Source organism: Oncorhynchus masou, chromosome 25, assembly GCF_036934945.1.
Source record: "Oncorhynchus masou masou isolate Uvic2021 chromosome 25, UVic_Omas_1.1, whole genome shotgun sequence".
NCBI classification, from domain to species: Eukaryota; Metazoa; Chordata; class Actinopteri; order Salmoniformes; family Salmonidae; genus Oncorhynchus; species Oncorhynchus masou.
The window spans coordinates 19,420,317-19,445,448 of record NC_088236.1 but is presented as its reverse complement, the minus strand read 5'-3'; the positions used below and the strand labels follow the sequence as shown (position 1 = coordinate 19,445,448).

The 25,132-nt window shown below is 40.2% G+C and overlaps 2 protein-coding genes across 2 annotated transcripts; both read right to left on the bottom strand.

The window, feature by feature from the left end:
* Positions 1 to 1,047: 1,047 nt before the first annotated feature.
* Positions 1,048 to 4,850, bottom strand: LOC135513877 (TM2 domain-containing protein 2-like). The gene is made up of 4 exons (XM_064936859.1): positions 4,270 to 4,850; positions 3,958 to 4,045; positions 3,651 to 3,766; positions 1,048 to 2,981 (listed from the first exon to the last, which is right to left on the bottom strand). Exons 1-4 carry the CDS (start codon positions 4,533 to 4,535, stop codon positions 2,768 to 2,770), a joined length of 684 nt encoding a protein of 227 aa, XP_064792931.1. The 5' UTR covers positions 4,536 to 4,850; the 3' UTR covers positions 1,048 to 2,767.
* A 4,829-nt stretch (positions 4,851 to 9,679) lies between these two features.
* Positions 9,680 to 12,419, bottom strand: LOC135513600 (T-box transcription factor TBX3-like). Its single transcript, XM_064936483.1, has 7 exons — positions 12,124 to 12,419; positions 11,713 to 12,013; positions 11,444 to 11,590; positions 10,906 to 10,982; positions 10,696 to 10,811; positions 10,058 to 10,153; positions 9,680 to 9,813 (listed from the first exon to the last, which is right to left on the bottom strand). Exons 1-7 carry the CDS (start codon positions 12,417 to 12,419, stop codon positions 9,680 to 9,682), a joined length of 1,167 nt encoding a protein of 388 aa, XP_064792555.1.
* Between the last annotated feature and the right edge of the window lie 12,713 nt (positions 12,420 to 25,132).

The window sequence follows — 25,132 nt, the reverse complement described above, 5'->3', positions numbered from 1 at the left end:
TTTGATTGGACATTATGTGGAAATACACACACCTGTCTATATAAGGTCCCACAGTTGATGCTGTATGCCAGAGCATAAACCAAGCCATGAGGTCAAAGGAATTGTCTGTAGAGCTCCGAGACAGGATTGTATTGAGGCACAGATCTGGGGAAGGCTACCAAAAAATGACTGCAGCATTGAAGGTCCCAAAGAACACAGTGGCCTCCATCATTCTTAAATGGAAGAAGTTTGGAACCACCAAGACTCTTCCAAGAGCTGGAAGCCCAGCCAAACTACGTAATCAGGGGAGAAGGACCTTGGTCAGGGAGGCGACCAAGAACCTGATGGTCACTGACAACGCTCCAGAGATCCTCTGTGAAGATGGGAGAACCTTCCAGCAGGACAACCATCTCTGCAGCACTCCACCAATCAGGCATTTATGGTAGTGGCCAGACGGAAGCCACTCCTCAGTAAAAGGCACAACAGCCCACTTGGAGTTTTTCAAAAGGCACCTAAAGACTCTCAGGCCATGAGAAACAAGATTATCTAATCTGATGAAACCAAGATTGAAATCTTTTGCCTGAATGCCAAGCGTCACGTCTGGTGGAAACCTGACACCATCCCTATGGCGAAGCATGCTGGTGACAGCATCACGCTGTGAGGATATTCAGGATCGAGGGAAAGATGAACGGAGCAAAGTACAGGGGGGGGGGCTATTTCATACATTTTAGAAGGCTGTAACGTAACAGTGTGGAGAAAGTCCAGGTTTCGGGATACATTCCAAATGCACTGTATGTTAGCAATGATGTACTGCCCTAAAAATATACATAGTTACAATATGCAACATTGTAATGGGAGTCCATAGTTGTAGCTCAGCTGGTAGAGCAAGTACTAAAATGTATGCAATCACTACTGTAAGTCACTCTGGATACGAGCGTCTGCTAAATGAAGATGAAAAAAAATACAAATTAAACTGTGCTGCCCCTATTTTTCTACCAAAACTATTGAATTCATTGTGTTTAGAGAATATATTCAGCTCTACAGTTTGTAAAGGCAGTTAGAGGCAAGTACCAATTGTGTTTTTATTCATGTACAATAACATCCTTACATCGAAGTAGTGAATGACATTTGTGGGCACTTACACTAAAATCTTTATAGTGTTTGGCTTTGAAACCTTTTTTCTTTTCTGTGTACTGGAATTTTTAATGGTAGCACTCTTGTCATCAAGTGTACAGAAAAAAAAACACAATCAATCTGAAAAACATGGTTATTTTTTTCTGTGCACGCTTCCATCTTTCCACTTAGCATGTCAGATGCAACAAATCAGATTCAAGTAGAAATACATTTAACCAACCTTGAGAAACATTTTATTGAACCACAAATACTTGATAGCACACACACAGTTTGCATTCCTTCTTCTGTTTTTCTCAACCCGTCATTTTACAAGACATATACCATAAAATGAACCGGTAGACTTTTGACCATATTTACAGAAGACTGTCATTACACATGTTTCCTATATTGAAAGGACATAGGGGAAATAAAGTTAAACATTTCAATGCATAGCAAAACAATAAAAAACAATCACAGAATTGAGGGTACATACAGCATTACTCCGTCTAAATGTATTTTAATCTAATTGTTTTCATTTGGAACACTAAATCAGAACTAAATTTGGAGTAATCTCTATAACCCTGCAACCAGTACGGGTACAAAAGCTAAATGTTGAGGTCAAAATAACAATGTATACAGGTACTATGTACATATGTCAAATATGAAATGTGGGCTTTAGTTAAGTGGGGTAAATTATTAGGAATCAAGAGTGAAATTCAATCCTATTACGCAACAATGGTTTGATGAGACTTGGAAAAGATCACAGTATGAAAACTTATGTGACAAATACTGAATAGCTCAAATGGTTACAAAGCTTCCGTGATTGGATAGAAGACAAATATTTTTAGACTCCTCATCAGATGGTCAGACATGGTAATGCCTCAGATGTTGTGCAGTTTGTGCACGTATAAATCGCATAATGAAACTTATAGCCTAGATTTAAGCTTTCATATAGATAACATAGCAACAACCCATTTCCTTTGCTTCAACAGTTCGGTGCTCTAACCTTTACAACAAAATAAAACCTCCACAGCCACATGCCAACCACGCCCCTGGTCCACATCACACATCTTTCACAACTACTCCTCTAGTTATCCCACGATGAGAAACGAAAGACTAAAGCTGGATTTAAATTGCGGAAACAGCAGAGAAGCGAATAAGTGCTATCTATGGCGTGCGCAAGCATAAAGTGACACCCCGTCAGGTGACATGATTCTCTAGGAGAATCGGAGATAAGGACCTCTGACACGTGGTCAGACTGCTCTGACCGTAATTCACATATAAGCGATGATACTTAGTTGTCCCGCATCTCCGCAACGCAAACCCACCTTAAAGGGATACTTGTGATTTTGCAATAAGGCCCTTTATCTACATCCGCAGAGTCAGATATACTTGTGGATACCATTTTTATGTCTGTGTCCAGTATGGAGGAAGTCAGAGGTAGTTTCGCGAGTCAATGCTAACATGCTAGTAGATAACCATAGACTTCCAGTCATTGCGCTAATGCTAGTTAGCACTGGCTCGAAGAACTACCTCTGACTTCCTCCATACTGGACACAGAGACATAAAAATGGTATCCTCGAGTTCATCTGACTCTGAGGAAGTGGATAAAGGGCCTCATTGCCAAAATCTCAAAGTATGCCTTTGAAAGGTCTTCAACCCATGCTCTCTGGTCTCAGTAGAAGGTACACCAGTTGCTGTTGTCACTGGGCATGAGGCCTCCGGTGATGAGGAGGATGAGGTCCACAAACCACCAGATGCCAAGGCCTCCTAGGGTCAGTAACTTGCCCACGGCTGTGCCTGTATGCCCCAGGCAGAACCTGTCCACTCCAAAGCAACCCAGGAAGAATGAATACAGCAGGGTGGTGATGAAATAGTGGCCAGTGTACCTGAAATTACAACAAGGCAGAGAGGAGAGGTGTCAATAACTGGAAGAAAAGACCAGGGGAGCCAATTAAAATAATTCTGATTCGATGGGATACAGCTTATGTCAGAATTGACCAAAATTGACTTTACATATCAGGTTAGGAAAAAGTATGCAGCAGGTAAGGATAATTAATATAGTGGGTTATGATAATTTAATAAGGTTAGGAAAGGGGATAGGGTAAGCTAAAATGCCCCCCAAAAAACAACTGTCAATTTGACATAAGCGGTATCCCATCCAGCCATGGGCCATTAAAAGTAACGTAACATGATGTAAAGGAATGTGTTCTATTGGTTTGTAAATACTGCTCTCTAGTGGTAAATCCATGTTAGCGTCCAAAACCATTTACATTTCCAAGTCCAGGACAGGTAAGTATATATATACATATATATATATATATATATATATATATATATATATATATATATATATATATATATATATATATATATATATATATAGTATTGACCTCCAAGCAGGTATTTCAAACCTGATGAATGCTAGTGAAGTGAGGCATGGTGTCTTATCTGTACCGTAAACTGGGATGACTATTATCATCATATAACAACAATCAATGATGCATGAGCTTGTCAGAAACTGCAGAGTCAAGTACAGTAGCTAGATTCTCCCTTACTTGATGCAGGGCTCATTCCCTCTCAGGAACTCCCTGGGTCCAGCACATTCAATGTCATCCAGTGCCGTGCAGATGACTGGTGTGTGATTCACGTCTTTGTGTACCTGCCCCCCAAACTAAATAAAGGTAGTGATTTAGTAAAACGACAGATGAGATGACACAATAAAGTATACACATGAAATAACAAGAATCTGACATAAATGTTCAACTACGCCCGTAATCTATCTGTTTATGACTAGTTATAAAATTATGATAATGTAAGGCCACAGAGCAGGGTGGGGGGCCTATCCAAAATAGTTTGACATACCTTCCAACAACCGTGTCCCATTTCCAGAATGGCAGTGGAGTTCTGTGCATGGTCCACTGGATCTTGACAGTGGATGAACTCCTCTGGTCTTCACATGCACAGAAAAAGTTGAAATTACGTATTTATTCTGTGTATTTTGTGTAGCACGTGAAGAACTGTATATGGGCGTTTAGAAAACAGGCAGGATGGACAGGGCCCTGAGCCACTCCGAAAAATAAAAGCAAAGAGGTGACACATCAATTTTGAGAGGGCAGTCTCTGAAAGCAAATTGATGTTGCACTGTTGTTATTGAAACACAAATAAAATACTTACAGATAGCTGCAGAGGACAACTGGTGACGGAGGCCTATATTCATACAGTTCAGTATAATTCACGCGTTCAACTGGTATGATGTGATACGTAGTCACGTTATCTTGTGGCTGCTCACTGGCACTGAATGCAGCTGTTGTTGCCCTCTGTCCGGGTGAGTCTGATGAATTCTGGGAGTATATTCCTTCCAAACATTGCAAAAGCAACACTGACAGTAGCAAGAGAACTTGCCCGCACATCAGTATGTAATTAAGTGAAATCCTAGCCATCTTCTCAACTTTGGTTGAACTGCGGCTATGTTATAGCTAGCTAGCGTGCTAGATTGTAGGCTACATTAGATTGGAAAAATCGTCCATTAGAAAGCAATGACTAGCTTGCTGGCTAGCTAACAAGCTAACAGAACGAAGATAATATCTGATCGCAATCTAACAGTTTCCTGTCGAATAGGTTGGTTAATACATGTAATACATAATAAATGTATTCGTGTTTCACATCATACCGATATATGAGTAGCGTATTTCAAAGATGAGAACAATGAAAAGTCACGTTGTTTTGTTAATTCCTCCAGCTGGGGTGAAACCGGATGTGACTCGAATCTTATATTTTTTCTACTTTTTTTACGGCAGTGAGCTCTAACGCAACTCAATGCCAATGCCGCCATCTATTGTGGTGGAGTGAGACATGCATGAGCGTGTGCGCTCCAAAATGCAAGAAGCCTACCTTTGTACCTTTAAAATATTTCCTGTAGTAAGACGTTCCAAATTAGACAACAACCTCTACACACTAAAACATGTGGGTTCCTCAAGGGTTCTTTGGGAAGGGTTGTGGTTCTATGTGGAACCATACTGTCCCTTTGAGCCCTTTAATGGTTATTCACAGTTCAAAAAAGGGTTATTTCCTAATTTAGTGATAATTCAAATGTAGGGGCAGTGGCTCATTATAATATTTTGGAGTGTGGTTTGTGCACAGCTCTTTTTGTGCAGCCATCAGTGAGTGTCATTCCTGTTTCTCCAATCTGTTGTGTTATGCTTTTTCATGTTATATATGATTATGGCCAGTGATGGTGTTTTGTGAAAGACTTATGTATGGCCTTGTTGAGGGTGGTTGACTAAATCAGTAGTTCTCAATTCTCTCCTCGCGGATCCCCAGCTGTTCCAGAGATAGCCATCTGATTCAACTTATTAATAAACATAATAATGAAACCTATGGGATTTTAACAATACAATGTAGCTATTAATGTGTGATCACCCGCTCTTGCAGCCGATGACCTTTAAACAGGTCAACATTCACAAGGCTGCAGGGCCAGACGGATTACCAGGACGTGTACTCCCAAGTATGCGCTGACCAACTGGCAAGTGTCTTCACTGACATTTTCAACCTCTCCCTGTCTGAGTCTGTAATACCAACATGTTTCAAGCAGCCCACCATAGTCCCTGTGCCCAAGAACACTAAGGTAACCTGCCTAAATGACTACTGACCCGTAGCACTCATGTCTGAAGCCATGAAATGCTTTGAAAGGCTGGTCATGGCTCATATCAACACCATTATCCCAGAAACCCTAGATCCACTCCAATTTGCATACCGCCCCAACAGATCCACAGATCATGCAATCTCGATTGCACTCCACACTGCCCTTTCACACCCGGACAAAAGGAACACCTATGTGAGAATACTATTCATTGACCACAGCTCAGCGTTCAACACCATAGTGCCCTCAAAGCTCATCACTAAGCTAAGGACCCTGGGACTAAACGCCTCCCTCTGCAACTGGATCCTGGAATTCCTGACAGGCTGCCCCCAGGTGGTAAGGGTAGGTAACAACACATCCACCACGCTGATCCTCAACACGGGGGCCCCTCAGGGGTGAGTTTTCAGTCCCCCCCCTACTCCCTGTTCACTGATAACTGCACGGCCAGGCACGACTCCAACACCATCATTAAGTTTGCCAATGACACAACAGTGGTAGGCCTGATCACTGACAACAATGAGACAGCCTATAGGGAGGAGGTTAGAAACCTGACCGTGTGGTACAAGGACAACAACCTCTCCCTCAACATGTTCAAGACAAAGGAGATGATTGTGGACGACAGGAAAAGGAGGACCGAGCAAGCCCCCATTCTCATTGACGGGGCTCTAGTGGAGCAGGTTGAGAGCTTCAAGTTCCTTGGTGTCCACATCACCAACAAACTAACATGGTCCAAGCACACCAAGACAGTCGTGAAGAGGGCACAGCAAAACCTATTCCCCCTCAGGAGACTGAAAAGATTTGGCATGGGTCCTCAGATCCTCAAAAGGTTCTACAGCTGCACCATCGAGAGCATCCTGACTGGTTGCATCACTGCCTGGTATGGCAACTGCTCGACCTCCAACCACAAGGCACTACAGAGGATAGTTTGTACGGCCCAGTGCATCATTGGGGCCAAGCTTCCTGCCATCCAGGACCTCCATACCAGACGGTCAGAGGAAGGCCCTAAAAATTGTCAAAGACTCCAGCCACCCTAGTCATAGACTGTTCTCTCTGCTACTGCATGGCAAACGGTACTGGAGCGCCAAGTCTAGGTCCAAGAGGCTTCTAAACAGCTTCTACCCCCAAGACTCCTGAACACCTAATCAAATGGCTACCCAGACTATTCACATTGCCCCCTCCCCCCTTCTATGCTGCTGCTACTCTCTGTTATTATCTATGCATAGTCACTTTAATAACTTTGCCTACATGTACATATTACCTCAATTACCTCGACTCTCCGGTGCCCCCGCACATTGACTCTGTATCGGTACCCCCTGTATATAGCCTTTCTATTGTTATTTTACTGCTGCTCTTTAATTATTTGTTATTTTTATCTTTTACTTTTTTTGTATTTTCTTAAAACTACATTGTTAGTTAGGGGCTTGTAAGTAAGCATTTCACTGTAAGGTCTACTACACCTGTTGTATTCGGCGCATGTGACAAATAAAATGTTATTTGTTTTGATTAAAACAGAATAAAAAAAACCTGTATGGTTCTACAAAGAACCTTTGAGATTGAGAAAAGTTATTTAGAGAGCCATTCTCCATGTTCTATAGAGAACCATAAAAAAGTGTCATAGTCCCAAAAAGGGTTGTAACCTTTTGTTTGTATTATATAGATCTTTAGGAAAGTTTTTTTTCTAGCAGAGTTTCCCAAACTCGATCCTGCCCACATTTAAATCAGCTGTTTAGTGCTAGGGTAAAAACCAAAAAGTGCTCCCAGCAGTGGTGGAAAAGGTACCCAATTGTCATAGAGTAAAAGTATAGATTCGTTAATAACAAGTTACTCATGTAAAGGTCACCCAGTAAAATACTATTTGAGTAAAAGTCTAAAAGTATTTGGTTTTAAATATACTTAAGTATCAACAATACATTTAGTTGTTAAAATATACTTAAGTATCAAAAGTAAAAGTATAAATCATTTCAAATTCCTTATATTAAGCGGCACCATGTTCTTATTTTAAAATGTAAGCATAGCCAGGAGCACACTCCGAAACTCAGACATTATTTACAAAATATGCATTTGTGTTTAGTGAGTCCGCCAGACCATAGGCTATAGGGATGACCACGTGTTCTCTTGATAAGTGCGTGAATTTTCAAATTATCCTGTTCTGCTCAGCGTTCAAACTGCAAGGAGTACTTTAGATTGTCAGGGAAAATGTATGGAGTAAAAATACAATATTTTCTTTAAGAATGTAGTGAAGTAAAAGTAAACGTTGTCAAAAAATATAAATAGTAAAGTAAAATACAGATACTCTAAAAAAACTACTTAAGTAGTACTTTAAAGTATTCTTACTTAAGTACTTTACACCACTGGCACCCAGGGGGGGGATATTAACAATACAATGTAGCTATTAAACCAGAATTTAAAAAAATCCTGTATGGTTCTTTAAATCAGCTGTATAGTGCTAGGGTAGTGATGCAACCAGCCCCCCCCCCCCCCCCCCCCCCCCCCCAGGATCGAGTTTGGGAAACCCTGCTTTTTAGCACCATACTGGTTCCATTTAGAACCTTATGAGCCCGGCTCTTTATAGAATCTTCAATAAAAGGTTCCATATAGCAGCAAAAGGGTTCCGCTATGGTTACAAGCCAAATGACCCGTATTTGGCACTATATATGACCACTTGTTTAAAGAGATAACGGAACGATATATCCAACAATATCATTTATCATCTAATGAAGAACAATAACTTAAAAATACATATCTTTGGAACAATATTTGTATAGGTATTCAAATGAAAGTAGCCAACATTGGGATAAACAAATTAAATAATTTAGCAAAGTAGGTATCATTTTTAAGTGTTCAAAACGTACACAGTATGGATGTAGCCAATTAATGTATAACTTTTTTCGTTTTAAATAATATGAAACTTTTAAAACATAAAGTGCATAGATATGAACATCTATTCCAAAACTTCCGCAATTATTAAAACATAAATAGACATAATTAAACAGAATACTTTTATTTCGTTGAACATTATTTTGTGGAGTTCATAAAACATTCAAGTGCAGTTATTCAAATTATTCATTATTATTCAAATTATTAACAATCATGCAAAGAGCTATAGGCCTATGTCTGTTAAACCAATAATTGGTTGTAATAATTTATAGGTATACAAGATTCTCCCCAAAAATATTGTGACAATTGTTTTGGATCTACAAAAACATGTAATGGTTATTTTGACAACATTGTCTTCATAAAGTATTGAAACTGCAAATTATATTGGCAATTGACACACCATTGACTTTTCAATGTTTAACAAGTCAGCAAAAACATTATTCCATAAAAATGTGATTGAATAGAAAACTAATTTCTCCAATTTCTCTAAGACTTCTAAACCGAAATAAATAATATTTACATTTGAAACTACACTCGTTCTTTGGTTGGAAAATATAGAGGTTCAAAAACTGTTTCTATAGAAGTAATTGGCTGAGTGAAAACATTGGAGACTTATAGCAGATAAACTTCAGTGCCACCAACAAACAAATGACAGCAACAACACACAAGCGCAACCATATTCCACAGACGTAAACAATGTTACACATTCTGCATTATAATACATTTTTTAAATGGCTTTTGTTTTGATATCAAACACTTCAATCTTCATTCATGTGCAATAAAGAAAAATCTCATAATTTTGATCAGTTTGTTAGATTTATGCCCTATGAAGATAAATCTCTGTCTAGGAGTCTAGGCCGCATACGTTGAAGCTGACCCTTGCTGGATACGCTTTTTGCCGGTGGCGCACAATAACCAAGTGGCAAGGAATTGATGTTGACCTCTGATGTAGGCCTACAGTCCAATCTGGCAGCAATCGGACTATTTCCAAAAATGTAACAATTCACGTCTCTATCAGTCATAAAATGAATAGATTTCAGTGGTGTCGAACAGTTGTCTGGTACGCTATTAGGAATGGAGTAGGGTCTGAACCGGGTTCGAGGGCGCACTGGGGTCGATGCTGTGGTGGACTGAGGAGCCGCTGCTGCCAAATAAGAGTAGGGGTAGGGGGAAATACCACCAATTGGAGAAACGGTGAGGCCCTGCATGGGAAATAAAGAAAGAGCGGTTAGAGCTAGCAAAGTTTACTGTTATTTTCATAATAAAGACTTAAATTAGCCTACTTAATTTACGTGCGTCATGGGCACACATATAAAGGCAGCCTATTGAGTATCGTTACTAAATTAATAAATGACTGGCATACCTGTGATGCCATAGCATGCTGCTGAAAGTTCACGGGTAATCCTGACGTTCCTGACACTCTTTGTAAAGAAGATGCCAGGATACCAGCCGTGCCCATGGCGCACACTCCGCCAGATGACACAGCTGCCAGCCTGTGACCCATGGCTGCTACACTGGAGAAAGTTCTCCCCTGCATGTTGACTTGGGCAGCGGGGTGTAGGAGAAGGTGTGCGACACCCAAGGGGTTGGTGATATATCGTGTTAAATCCGGTGGATAAGAATAGCAGTGAAGAAAATTACTGCATTCTAGGCCTGTGATGTGAGCTCTTTGGTCCGTTTCCACGGTTAGAGGCTGGAATGACTCCGTTGCATTCGGCTCCTCTGCTCTAAAGCAACGTGTACTACCGCCAGTTATGGCATTTATATGGTCCTGTTTTTGATTATCTGGGTCTGTTTCGGCGCCGAATGAGTCCACCAAAGCCCTGTCCGTTTTGCAGTGCGCTGTGATAATATTTGGACCAGGTTTCAGTTTCTCTGTGGCAGTTGAGATTTTTCGCAAGTCTTGTCCAACGTAATGCCCATCCTTGCTTTCTTGACTGCTTTCGCTTGCACTTTCGCAGACATCTAACATGATTATAAAAAGTCACTGTTGTTTGTAAACTGAGAACAAGTTGAGGCTAAGCAATTCTTATAGTAAGAATTAAAGCAACATTTTTAGCTATTAATTTCGTTATCATACAAACCGGATGAGTTTCCTGCGCTTTTCAGTGGAGCCTCATCCAAAGAATCACAAGAGATTTCATTGTCTTCTTGCATTCGCGTCTCATTGGATTTTTGTGTATTAATCCCCAGTTGTTTCCTACTCAAAACATAACATATTTCAGTTTTGACAATTAAGAGTTTCTACAATTATTTATTATATTAATTTACGTTTTGTCGTTTTTTTGTCTCACCTTTTTTCTCTTCTCCCATTGCCAGTGTCACGGAATCCTTTGGCGAAAGGATTGTTATCAATTTTCAGTTGTGTAATCTGAAAATATAGAAATCACTGTAATGACTGTAATGTTTATAAACATTAGACCAGTAATTTATCACATTTTAACACTAATAACCAGAGTCTCTTAGGATAATTACAGGGATAGCTCAGGAATAGTTACAAACAAAATATTTTTTTCCACAAGAAGTTCGTAAAGGTTTTATAAGCAGTTAGTTAACCTTATTAAAATATTGCACATTTAGAACAATACATTTGACAACATAAAATCTACATTTCATTGCTTGACAGATATTGAGCCTTGGGTAACTAATCTGCAATAGAGTAGGCTATTTAGCAATAAATCAGTAATTAATTTAGGCCACAACATAAACTCTTTACAAACTCTTTATGGGTCATTTATGTCATGCGTTTAATTCCCATTTTCCAGAGGTCTACAAATACGAAAAATATAATGATATTCTGAAACATGCTTTATAAAATTACGAAGGGCCTACCTTATCGTTTTGATATGCAGTTACAGCGATGAATTCTGTCTCAGAAAAGACATAGGTCATGAACGTGCTATATGGCAGTTGGAGGATATCGTTGGCCCTCACAACGTGAAACCTAACCTGGTATTTGTGCATTGAGTTAAGAATCGTCTGCAATTGGAGACAAAATACATTTTAAAGAATACATTAGGCCTAGTCATCAACTGGAACTTTACGCAGTTCAATACAAAATAGATACATTAAATGAGTCAAACTTCACATGCAAATACTACATTATGAACACAAAACGCGTATTTGGAACGTACAAACCCATGCTTGTCCAAGATGTTGTTTGTCAATTTTAGTTTGTGAAAATTGACCACTTTTGACATCCATTGCTCGCCAGAAGCGGGACTGTCTGGGTGTATGTACATCCTCTTTGGCATTTCAGGATCTGCCTTTCCTGCTACCATCCAATGTGAGTTGTGAAACTTGTACCTGCACTCGTCGGCCGCCACAATATCCATCAGCAAAATATATTTTGCCATTTTGTTCAAGCCAGTACATCTGACTTTGAACGCTGGAAACATGCACCTGGAGTAAAGGGAACGCACATCGATGTCAAATCATCCTACAGTCCTCTAAATTAAAAACGATCAGCGTTATAGTCTACATGGTTATTGATGATATGTCATAACATGTACCTTCCTGATTTTGTTATGACCATTTCAGTGCCGAATTTGTGGAATTGTGTCCAAAGGTCCCTCGCCTCCAAGTTAACCTTTGGATCATCCTCGGTGGCATCCTCTGTCCCCCCCGTTGTAGGAGGCCTGAGCTCGGCAGACTGGGTGGCAGCATGGTGTTCCAGCGAGGATAAGCGGAGGATCGTTTCGGCATTGCCTAGATCCAGCGTGGGGTGCCTTTGCGCAACTGGCAAGGGAAGAGACCTGTGGGAAGTTAGTGCAATGACAGGGAAAAACGGAGGTTGTCGGGCTAGCATTTTGTCGATGGTGATATCCGAGGCAGTGTTTGGTAAAAACGGTTGGAATGCCATACCCCCTCTGTACAACTGGATCTCTCATTCAAAAATAATTCAGCCTCTTTATTTCAAGTTGTTTCAAGGTATATGACAACCAATGTCTTCCTTCGTTTCTTAAATACAAACGTTTGATATTTGGGCGAGGCTATATCTAGTCTGTGAAATTTTTCTCAAGTTTATATCAAGCTGGTATTTCGTTGCCATTTCATCGTAATGAAATTTAAAAGTGACTATTATCAGAACAAAAAAAGTAGCAAGGGTCTAGCCCTATAGCCAACTATTTCGAATTTCAGTGCAGCCAATTTTATTTGTCACGTTTTGTGTAGAAATTAAATCCGGAGAAATGTTACCGGTTGATTGCATTCCATAATCTTTCATTGCAATCAATTATCTTCTATTCTTATTCACGAGTTCCAGAAAAAAAACTGTGATAGAGGCAATATCCCATCAAAGACCCGCGTGCGCCTGGCTCATGGTCTTCCTTCCGAACTATGCTAATATGTTGCACCGTCCGAGCAAGAGTTGATTGGCTCTTTGACACCTTGGACCAGTCGTATATTCCATTGTGGGTGTGTTTTTACGGGTCAGGTGGCGTGTTCAGTAAGCAATATTGTAACCTGGGGTGTTGGGTCGACATGCGATCCTGTCTCTGCCACCTCACTGGTGATCAAAAGACAACTCTCAAGAGCCATATAGTCGGACGGAGTGTTAGTGAGCAATCAAGGATTTAGTGCGCATAATTGCAGCAAAGAGCTGTCCACGTGTGAGTGGTGCTGAAATCCACATCTCAACAGTAATTTGACTGAGTAGGTCTGATCCATATTGCCTTGCTGAGATGAAAAACAACATAGGCTACATCTAAGAAAATCAGTGATTGGGGCGACAGGAAGCTTGGTGGTTAAGAGCGTTGGGCCAAATAACCGATATGTCGCTGGATTGATTCCACGAGCCGACTAGGTGAAACATCTGTCGATGTGCTCTTGAGCAAGGCACTTAACCCGAATTTCTCCTGTAATCACTCTGGATAGGTGCGTCTGCTAAATAAATAAACATTATTATAATAATAGGTAAATGTGGTATGCAAACATGGTAGACAGTAGCATACAGTATGTTTCACATCACAATCAATAAATACAAATGTATCCTAAATCAGTGTGGTTATCCAGATTATCAGCTAAAATGCTGGAGAATGTCTGATTATTAACGTGTTTAGGTATTTAGGCTAATCCATTAACTATAAGCATGACTTTCGTTTTGAATGATTAGAATCATAAAGATATTTCATTATGACAGTTTAGGGCATACTTGACAACTATTATCCAATATTGGCTAATTTTTAAGAATTAACTTTACACAATTGGCAATTGATCAAAATGCTTGGCTACAATTCAAAACCAGTCTCATCATCAAGTAGCCTATGTTTAATTATTTCTCAAATCAAATGTTCAGACAGTGATCATTTTAACAAATATGTCTGACTGCCAGACAACTTTTAATTCAAAGTCAATAACTCTGTCTACCTTGTCCTCTGCGGTCACTTTTTTAAAGTGTTTCAATAGACATTTTTCATTTTATAGACCAGGACCACATTTAACTGCTGCACAATCAAGAAAATACCACTGACCATCCTATATGCTGGCATACCTATTAAAACACATTCCCTTATGCTTCAATCTTCCCACACCATTCCTGTGCCCCATGGATTCCTGGACCCACACTGTGACAGCCTTGTGACATGAGAACCATGCTGCATGGGGACCGTCTGCAGCCAGGGCCTCTGCTCTGCACAGTTAGAAGGTCTGCCAGCGATTGTCCAGGCTGGATTAGTCTCTGGATTTAGTTACAGACCTTTTTATTGCTCAATGGTCCATGGCAGGCTAGGAACGTACCAGTGAAACCCTTCAGTGAGTGAGAGCGGCAGGTTCGTGACACAAAGTCTCAGACACGCGTTAAACCTTCAGTGTCACTAGTTTGCTTTCACCAAGGCTGGCTATGTCAATTTCCTTTCTGTAATTTTGTGTGAATTGATACAAAGTTTATGCTACTACTTATGCTACTACACTATGGATTTCTTTCATCTTTAAAATGCAAGTAAGGCAGTCACTGTATACAGCACAGTGTTGTAGAGCAGACACAGTGATCCAGTGAACAAAACCAAGGGATCACTATGAAAAACCAACTGATGTTTGACCCTTCTGATACACAGGGACTTGCTGTGAATTCAGGAGATACAACAACATGTGACCTATGATAAAATCCTGAGCTAGGCCTGCGTCTAATTCTGGGGTTACACTAGATATGTAGCAGCGCCGGAACTGATGATGACTCAATCTTTTTCTGGCAGGAGAGGAAGGGGAAAACCCTGCCTGTCCATCAGCAAACTTCAAAGGCTCAGTGAGTAATCTGAAACAGGCCACAGAGAATGAGAGCAAACAAGACGCCTGGCTGTTATTTGTAGGCTTGGCCACAAGCTGAAACCTGTCACGGGATAAACCGCAGAGTTCTATTGGGTCACTTCCCAGCGACATCCTCTCCCTGCAAAATGTCTACATTATGCCCCTGATAGGACATGAGGGACATACTGTAAGGGGTCCAGACTCTGGGACACCACTTGCTGAGGGGTGCTTGGGGAAGCACTTGCCCAGAAGTAGATTTTAGCCTTGTTGTCACCCAACACTAACTATCATCAACACAGACTGCACTGGTATCACTGTATAGTGGAAACAGTGTACACATGCTGTACAGTCTCAGGGAGTATCCAAAATGGAGACACCCCCACCCCTGGTTCAAACCGTGCCAGTTTTTTGTCGTCAGGGCCCAATTCATCTCTCATGGACAGATCTACGTAAATATTACTGGTATCGTAGAATCTGTTGGGAAGGAATGGGATGCGTGTGATTTACTCTTGAGTCATTTAGCAGATGCTCTTATCCAGAACGACTTACAGTTGGGATAACGAGCAGCAGTAGTTCCGGTGTTTGGGTTTCTCGTCACTGGTTATTTGGACAAATCATGATTTCGCAGGTGTCAAATGTCCCCTCCCTTTCCAAATTTCGGCCCGTTCGGCCCGTAACTTTCAAAGAGATAGGGTGCAGCTTCTCATTCTGGTTCTACTACTAGTTCTATCATCTCTTTATCTCTTCTCATGTATGGGCACAATAATTTAATCCAGCATCTGACCAATTACATGATACTTTAGTTGTGGATTAACTGAGATAAGGGCCCAATGTACCACCCTCTACTGGAGGTCCCCTGACCTCTTGGGCACTGGGAGCATGAAGAGCATCCTTATTACTGTTCAAATAACAGGAAGCAAAGATGTTATGGTGACAGGCATCGTCCCTCTCCTATGCACCAAAGCGACTTCAACATTCATCTGATATCTTAGTCTTATAGAGTGAGCTTGTCAGAGGAGTGGGTTGGTCATTAGGTGACACACCACAGCACACTCAAAGTCTGAACAAGTAGTACCACAGACTACACTGGAATTGACTGTCTGCGGATTCAGAATTACATTCTGTACAATGCAAATCAATCATCTTGCCAAATTATTTTATTAACTTATTGTTCAGGTAGGAATACATTTCCTTGGCAAATATTAAAGGTCCAATGCAGCCATTTTCTCAAATAATTTCTGGGTAACAATTAAGTACATTACTGTGATTAAAAAAAAAATTAATGGTCAAAAAATAAACAAAAATCACTTCTAGTAAAGAGCAACTTCTCAAGTAAAATTGTTGATAGGACTGTCAGAGAGATGTCTGAGTGTGGAGGGCAAAACTGAAAACTAGCTGTTATTGACAGAGCGGTTTGGAAATCTCTTTCTTATTGGTCTAATAACTAATTTACCACCTGGTGATGTTACCAGGCTGGCCAAAACTACATCCCACCTAAAACAGGCTGAAATTACAGGCCGTCTTTTTAATCAGCTCTTACACTAAAAGGTCATTACTTATCATATTTTTCACAATTTCACAGTATTATTCCAACCTCATAGTGTGGTCAGTTTATTAGGTACACTATCCATTCACAAAAATGTCTCGATCCTAAAGACAGTGAGTCACGTGGCCATGGCTTGCTATATAAAGCAGGATGACAGGCATCGATACCTTCAGTTACTGTTAGATTGAATGTTAGAATGGGCAAAACGAGTGGCGTAAGCGACTTTGAGCATGGAATGATCGTTGGTGACAGGTGTGCCGGATCCAGTATCTCAAAAATCACATTTTCGACTGCACTGGGCCTTTAACTATTTATAATTATTAACAACTCTGATCAATGTCTTCTGTAGCACTAATATACCATGTCCTCCAGCCTAACCCGGCCATGGAATTACAGGTCCCAGCCCGGGCCAGGGTGATTGGAAGCTCTTCAAACCACTGTGGCCATCCTGTCTCCCTAACACCTCTGATGTTTGGACAGTTCAACGTTGATGAATGGTCTAACAGTAGCAGGTCAGTGTGACTGAACACATTTGGACTTTGGAGGTATAAGAAATGTAGTTAAACAGAGGAGAAGAGGTGCTAAAGGAGAGAGTCCTGAGTTCCGTACCAAATGGCACCCTATTCCCTATGGGCCCTGGTCAAAAGTAGTGCATCAACTCAAATGTTATTATTATGTAGAGAATAGGGTGCCATTTGGGATGATGCCCTGGGGTACATAGGTATCAAATGCACAGCAGCCGAGTGGCGAGGTGATGGGGAGACTGTATGGAGACCAATGTGAAGGGAGTGATATAAGGGTCTGGTGATCAGAACTTTCTTATTTTGTACATTATTTATGGCCTCACGGTCAGATAATCTCATGGGCAGATTCTGCGTGTAAACTGAGAGAATCTGCCAGAACTGAAGGGATGCGTGAGGTCTGAGCAGCATTATTTCAATTCTAGATTTTTTTGTCACTGGTTATTTGGATGTATCAGGTTTGGGACTAAGGTGGTGCTTAAACTGCTGCGTCGAGTGCTTTGTGTGTGTGCCTACACAGAGACAATCTGGCATGTCTTGGGGGTATGATATTTGTACGCCTGTAACTTTCTCACTCATCATTAATCACGATTCATTCAGGCATATCTGTAACCATGGTAGCATCCACATGAAAGTAGAAGTGTTTAGAAACATATTATATTCTTCTTTACAATAAAAGGGACTCCAAAATGACACAATATATTATTGACCATACATTTCTATTGGAAACAAAATAATCTGAAACACAACCAAAACAAACAGCAAATGCATCCAACAAGTTTGCAGAGTCACAAGCTTGATGTAGTCATTGTGTGCTAGAAGTATTGGACCAACTACTAAATGTGTGACTACTTTAATAAACGTGAATTTGTGCAAATACCTTTGTTCCCCTTAAATGGGGGACTAAGAACAAAAAGTGCAATAATTTCAAAACGGTTCACGCGACATGGATAAAAATACCCTCAAATTATAGCTGATAGTCTGCACTTTAACCTCATAGTGTCACGACTTGCACCGAAGGTGGTTCCTCTCCTTGTTCGGGTGGTGCTCGGTGTCGCCGGCCTACGAGCCATCACCGATCCATGTTTCCTTTTCCATTTGTCTTGTCTTTGGTTCATTCACACCTGGTTTTCATTTGCTTTCATTTCTGTGTGTATATTTACACCTGTTTCCCGCTTAGGTTTGTGTGGGATAATTGTCATGTTGCTCGTTGAGGTTGTTTATGCACGTGTGTGTCGTGTTATAGGATAAGTGAGGAGTGCTGTTTTTCTCCTTCCGTGAGTGACTGTGTGTTCCTATGTCTTGGGTGTTTATTGGTATTTTACCTGAACCGTTTTTTTGACTTGCCTATTAAAGAAGCTAATTTGACATCTCTGCTCTCCTGCGCTTGACTCCTAACTAGCACAAAGTTGCAATACATAGTTCATGTATTATTTCAAATACAATGTGCTGGAGTATAGAGCCAAAGCATCAACAAAATTGTCACAGTACCAATACTTTTGGAGCTTACTGTAAGTAGCTATGGCCTTAAACAGGAGATACCACTATTATCTGTTTTCGACAAAATCAACATCAAAAGCTAAAAAGCTATTATCACTAAAACATTACTAAATAAAGTGAAACATTATGTTTCAACAAAGCATTGGAAATTGAACTTTTAGCGTGGCTGCCTGTCACCATTCCCTGTGGACGACTGGCACAGATAGACTGGGGCGGTGTCCCAAATGGCACCCTATTCCCTATGTAGTGCACTACTTTTGACTAGGGCCCATAGGGTCCTAGTCACACACTATTTGGGCTGTTGATGTTCACAGTTTCTCTAGGATCAATAGGTCTCATAAACATTAAGGCAAACCTCTATAGGGCTTGAGTCCCGCTTCTGGTTATTTATAGGGCTTGACCATTTGGTTATTTGTTCATGTTTATTCGTCTGAAGATGTAGTTTGAAATTCAGAGCTGATATAGGATCTTGCTGGTTCCCTGATGCACTGGGGGAAATAGTTTTGTACATTAAATTAATATGTCATCATAGTTCTGAGACTCAATGAGCCTCCTATTAGAATCCTATTAGACTGAACAAATATAAAAGCAACATGCAACAATTTCAATGATTTTACTGAGTTACAGTTTATATAAGGAAATCAGTCAATTGAAATACATTTGTCAATGGATTTCACATGACTGGGAAGGTGCGCAGCCCTGGGGGGCCTGGGAGGGCATAGTCCCACCCACTGGGAGCCAGGCCCAGCCAATCATAATGAGTTTTTCTCCACAAAGGGGCTTTATTACAGACAGAAATACTCCTCAGTTTCATCAGCTGTCCTGGTGGCTGGTCTCAGACAATCAAACAGGTGAAGAAGCCGGATGTAGAGGTCCTGACTGGAGTGGTTACACGTGGTCTGCGGGTTGTATGGCCTGTGTGGCCTGGAGGCAGCTTATGGTAGAGAAATGAACATTCAATTCTCTGGCAACAGCTCTGGTAGACATTCCTGCAGCTCCTTCAAAATTGGAGACATCTGTGGAATTGTGTTGTGTGACAAAACTGCACATTTTAGAGTGGCCTTTTATTGTCCCCAGCACAAGGTGCAACTGAGTAATGATCATACTGTTTAATCAGCTTCTTTATATGCCACACCTGTCAGGTGGATGGATTATCTTGGCAAAGGAGAAATGCTCACTAACAATGATGTAAACAAATTTGTGCATACGATTTGAGAGAAATTTGCTTTTTGTGTGAATGGAACATTTCTGGGATCTTTTATTTCAGCTCATGAAACATGGGAACAACACTTTACATGTTTATATTTTTGTTTAGTATCATTAGACTCTCCTGACCCATTTTGGGGCATATTAGTTTCTGTCATACTGTTCTGCCTTCTGAGATGGATAGCTGGCCTCCTGGGATTGGGTATATTGTAAAAGTAACACACACAACAGCACATTAAAAGTAATGTATTGACATTTTTGTGCAGAAAATGGGACTACTCTTCAAGATTAGCAAAGGACTGCCAGACTCAGTAAACTGTGATTGAAAGTCCTGCAGTTTCAGCACCTTTTATAGAATTGAACATCAATCCAGATAATGAATGTAGAGAAAGGTAAATGAAGAAGAATAAAATGAAGAATAGGCTACGTTATGCATCTATCCCTCAGGCCTTTTGTAACGGATGGCGCTGCCACAGGTCTGTACCTTGGAGATGATATGGAGGTATCTGCTGTAATAAATGATGTCAGTGACAGAGAGGTGCTTGCACATCGCACATAAGACTGAAACATCTGAAGTAAACACTTTCATTTATTTAAGACTCCAACTCTCTCAACTTACAGCATTAGCAAAGGTTTTAACAGTTGGAAATAACTTCATCAAATCATAGTTTGATGTTTTTCCCCCTATGAATTATCTACGTCAATATGGCGTTGTGTTTAGCTGGAGCTGTTACCACGAAGAGTATGGTGTTGTCCTGTCCTGTCCCCCCCCCCCCCCCGACCTGCTACCTCCTCCTTCTTCAACCCTTGTTCATTCACTTTCCTCTTCCACTCAGCTTCAAATGATTTATAGCCTTGTTGTTATTGATAAGCAAACATGGATTCTTCCCAATAATAAAACCTTTGGTTTGTGTAAAGTTTGTGGTCCAAGTGTATTTGCTGAATAGTGATTTTCATTCACAAGCCTTGGCGCATACATTTTAGATGTGAAAGGTGGATATAAAGATATACTGTGCAGCCTTTGAGTTCAGTGGACAGGGCTACTCTCAGCACAAGAGGCTCATCATTTGTCTTAAGAATTTAAGCTTAGCCTTAATTAACACTGCTTTGGTGATCAGCCAATGAGTCTTAAGAGTACTGCACACTGGCAGACATTATATCCCGAGTAAATTCTCGTGGATGCAAATATTTTAAAATATTAAATGGACAAAGGCAAACATTATATATATATATATATATATATATATATATATATATATATACACACACACACACAACCATTCAAAGGTTTGGGGTCACTTAGAAATGTCCTTGTTTTTAAAGAAAAGCAAAAAAAATTGTCCATTAAAATAACATCAAATTGATCAGAAATACAGTGTAGACATTGTTAATGTTTTAAATGACTATTGTAGCTGGAAACGGCTGATTTTTTAAAATGGAATATCTACATAGGCGTACAGAGGCCCATTATAAGCAACCATCACTCCTGTGTTCCAATGTCACGTTGTGTTAGCTAATCCAAGTTTTTCATTTTAAAAGGCTAACTGATCATTAGAAAACCCTTTTGCAATTAGGTTAGCACAGCTGAAAACTGTTGTCCTGATTAAATAAGCAATAAAGCTGGCCTTCTTTAGACTTGTTGAGTATCTGGAGCATCAGCATTTGTGGGTTCGATTACAGGCTCAAAATGGCCAGAAACAAATACCTTTCTTCTGAAACTCACCAGTTTAATCTTTCTCTGAGAAAGGAAGGGTATTCCATGCGAGAAATTGCCAAGAAAGTGAAGATCTCATCCAACGCTGTGTATTACTCCCTTCACAGAACAGTGCAAGCTGGCTTTAACCAGAATAGAAAGAGGAGTGGGAGGCCCTGGTGCACAACTGAGCAAGAGGACAAGTACATTAGAGTATCTAGCTTGAGAAACAGACGCCTCACAAGTCCTCAACTGGCAGCTTCATTAAATAGTACCCGCAAAACACCCGTCTCAACGTCGACAGTGAAGAGATGTTGATGCTCCAGATACTCAACTAGTCTAAAGAAGGCTTTATTACTTCTTTAAATCAGCATAACAGCCGTGCTAATGTAATTGCAAAAGGGTTTTCTAATGATCAATTAGCCTTTTAAAATTATAAACTTGGATTAGCTAACACAACGTGTCATTGGAACACAGGAGTGATGATTGCTGTGTCACACCCTGATCTGGTTCATCTTGTGATTCTCTCCACTCCCTCCAGGTGTCGCTTATTATCCCCGGTGTATATATCCCTGTGGTCCTTGTCTCTCTGTGCCAGTTCTTCTTGTCTGGCAAGTCAACCAGCTTTTTGCCTTGCTCCTATTTTTCCCAGTCTCTGTTTGTTTCTAGTCCTCCTGGTTTCAACCCTTGCCTCCGAACCCGCCTGCCTGACCACCCTGCCTGTTCTGACTTCCAGCCTGCCTATCGCCTTGTACTGTTTTTGGACTCGGATCTGGTTTCTGACCCCTGCCTGGCCTGACCTCGAGACTGCCTATCGTCTGGTCCTGTTTGGACTCTGACCTGGTTTGTGAACTCTCGCCTGTCCCCGACCTGCCTTTGCCTACTCCCTTTGTTATAATAAATATCAGAGCTATCCCATCTGCCTCCTGTGTCTGCATGTGGGTCTCGCCTTGTGTCCTTATATGCTGATAATGGGCCTCTGTACGCCTATGTAGATATTCCATTAAAAATCAACCAGCTACAAAAGTAATTTACAACATTAACAATGTCTACACTGTATTTCTGATCAATTTGATGCGCTTTTAATGTACAAAAAAGTGTTTTTCTTTCAAAAACAAGGAAATGTATTCGTAACCACAAACTTTTGAATGGTAGTGTGTATATATATATATATATATATACACACACACACACATAATCCTCAAAGGCTGCCCTCAGCATTTGTCCTCCCAACATCCTCTTGAGGAGTTTGGCCACTCTAAAATAAAAAAAATCTCCAAATCCCTCCATCAGGCCTTTTAATTAGGGGTAGGTAAGTAGGCAGAATAGATACGTGCTATGTTCTTGTTACTGACATATCCTGTCGTGACAATTCACCACCATGTCATGAAAAATACCACCAGGGAGACTTAGTCAATCTTAAATTAAACATCCTTTATTATCAGCGTGCTTGAGAGGTTCCAACCAACTCAATGCACCATAGTACACATGTCAATCAGGAGCTCTCCTGGGGCAGTCCCAGCAGTTGTCTTATTTACAGTTATACACAGACAAGTTATATTTGCATGATTAAGCGTAATTAATTAATAAATAGCGCTTTGTTTCATTCATGTGACCGACCAATACTGGTTCATAACATGTGACAGACCAGTACGATGCTTGTTCTCGCTAAGCTGAGACCTTGAAACTAAGAAAAATTTTGTTCTCAAAACAAAGTTCTGGGCGTACTGCCAATTGCAGCTACTGATAGTGAGGATTCTTTCAGTCAGTCACTTGCATGAACACAGAAAACGGTTATTAGAAAAGCACATGAATAGAACACAGAAATGAGAAATGAGCACCGACCTTAAAAATGTCCAGCACAATCCTTTTTTGCATTACCTCTGAATGAAAGAGGCCACTCTCTCCATACCTTAGTCCCTCTTCCCTAACATTCTCAGAGTTTGACATTCTCTTGGGATATATAATGTTGATCCTTCTCTGAAAAAGAAGACCCTCAAGGTACTGCGTTTCATCAATGTAGCAGAAAGTAAAAGAGTAATTATTGAATTGCAGTGGTAAATGCTGTCCCTTGACTTTGGCACCATGTAAAAACACTTTCAAATGCCAAAAACATGACACATAATACATTTTCCATTTAATTGACCTGTTATTTAATAAGACAACATATGTAAGTCCTTTATGCTGCAAAACATCTATTTGTATGCGTTGTGGACTATAAAATTGGTTTTCCCACTGGTGATGTGTAGAGACTTACAGATAACTATCTATTATTTTGAAAGCCAGACAGTGAACAGAAATATGCCATATATTGTATAGATCAGTAAAAACAAAGAAGGCTATTAAAATGCCTTTTTTTACTAGTATGTGTATCCCTCAGTTTTATGTCATTGGTGATACCATTTTGAAAATCACTGATTGCTAAGATATACAAGGACCTTGAGAATTCTCTCCAGTGACAAACTGTTATCAGTTTAATAAATAAAATTATTAGCTAATCACACCCTTTTAGAATGTCATAAATGTGAGGATTCCGTTGATCATTGTGTCTAAATTCAAAGTGTCACTTGGTGTTAGTCAATTGTCACTCCCATGCTTCTTATTTTGGTCCTGGAACAATGGGAGATGTATTTGAGTGTGAGTGCACAGTGCTCACTCAGATGGTCTTTAGCAAAATGAAAGTATATCAATCCCCTGCTCCACACACACAACTAATCAATACAGTGCCCACACAAAATCCTGAGTGGTATGCCGGTTTTAAACCAAGGATAACTAACTCTTTCTTGTATTGTTGCCCTTTAATGAAAAGTTTGACAATTTAAGTTTTTTTTCTTGGCTATGATAATGCTGAAATTCAAGTGACCTTGGTCTTGCTTTGGTTCCAGAGAGTGTCTTGAAAATTCAATGACACAATGACACAAAAACATAACACCTTACTCTCTAAACCTGATGGATAATTTCCCATCCATTACCATTTCAGGTTACAAATTATGGAAGGACCATAAATATACTGAATGCTATGTTCATGGTTCAGCATGTCTGCTTTGTTGAATAGCTAACTGAATGAAGGGCATCTAATTTGAATTGATTTCAGAAATTTGAGGAACTGTATACAACTGTAACATATTTACAAGGAGATAAATCATAACATGTAACACTGTGTGTATTCTGTCTTTGTAAATAAGGAAAACATCTCATTCCAGCTGTCTCTCGTGGCAGATGATTGCCTATGGTTGTTTCAATATATCATATTGTATACTAAGTTGTTACCGGTAAATGCCATGCAGACTAATGAGTATACTGTGACGGATTTAGTGTTTCCCAATAGTTTATGAGGTCACTGTGACTATGAAACATTGACTTATGTGCCTGGATAACAAATCCCTAAGAGGATAGTTTGGAAATTATAGTTTCAATTAAGACGATGTGCTTTCCTTATTGTCAGCACAAACAGCTATAAGGAAGAAGAAACACATGAAAGGCCATCCGACACTATGGGCACCATTTTCCTTATATAGAGCCATACTTTTGACTAAGTAGTGCACTATAGAGACTTCGGAGCCATTTGGGATGCACACTATCTGTTGTCCTAGCGACGGGCGTGACAATATTCCCTCAGGCCCTTTGATTTGAATAGTGTGAATATTTATGTTCGATAGGTGTTTGGCTGTTCCTAATGTGTGCAGTCTGCAGGAAGATAAAGAGGACAGTTATTGCCAGGATAAATGGCTATTGATTATAGGAAGATTGTCTTGCCAAAGAAGCATTAAGGGCTCTTCATTATCTCATCATTATCAGGTACACAATGGATG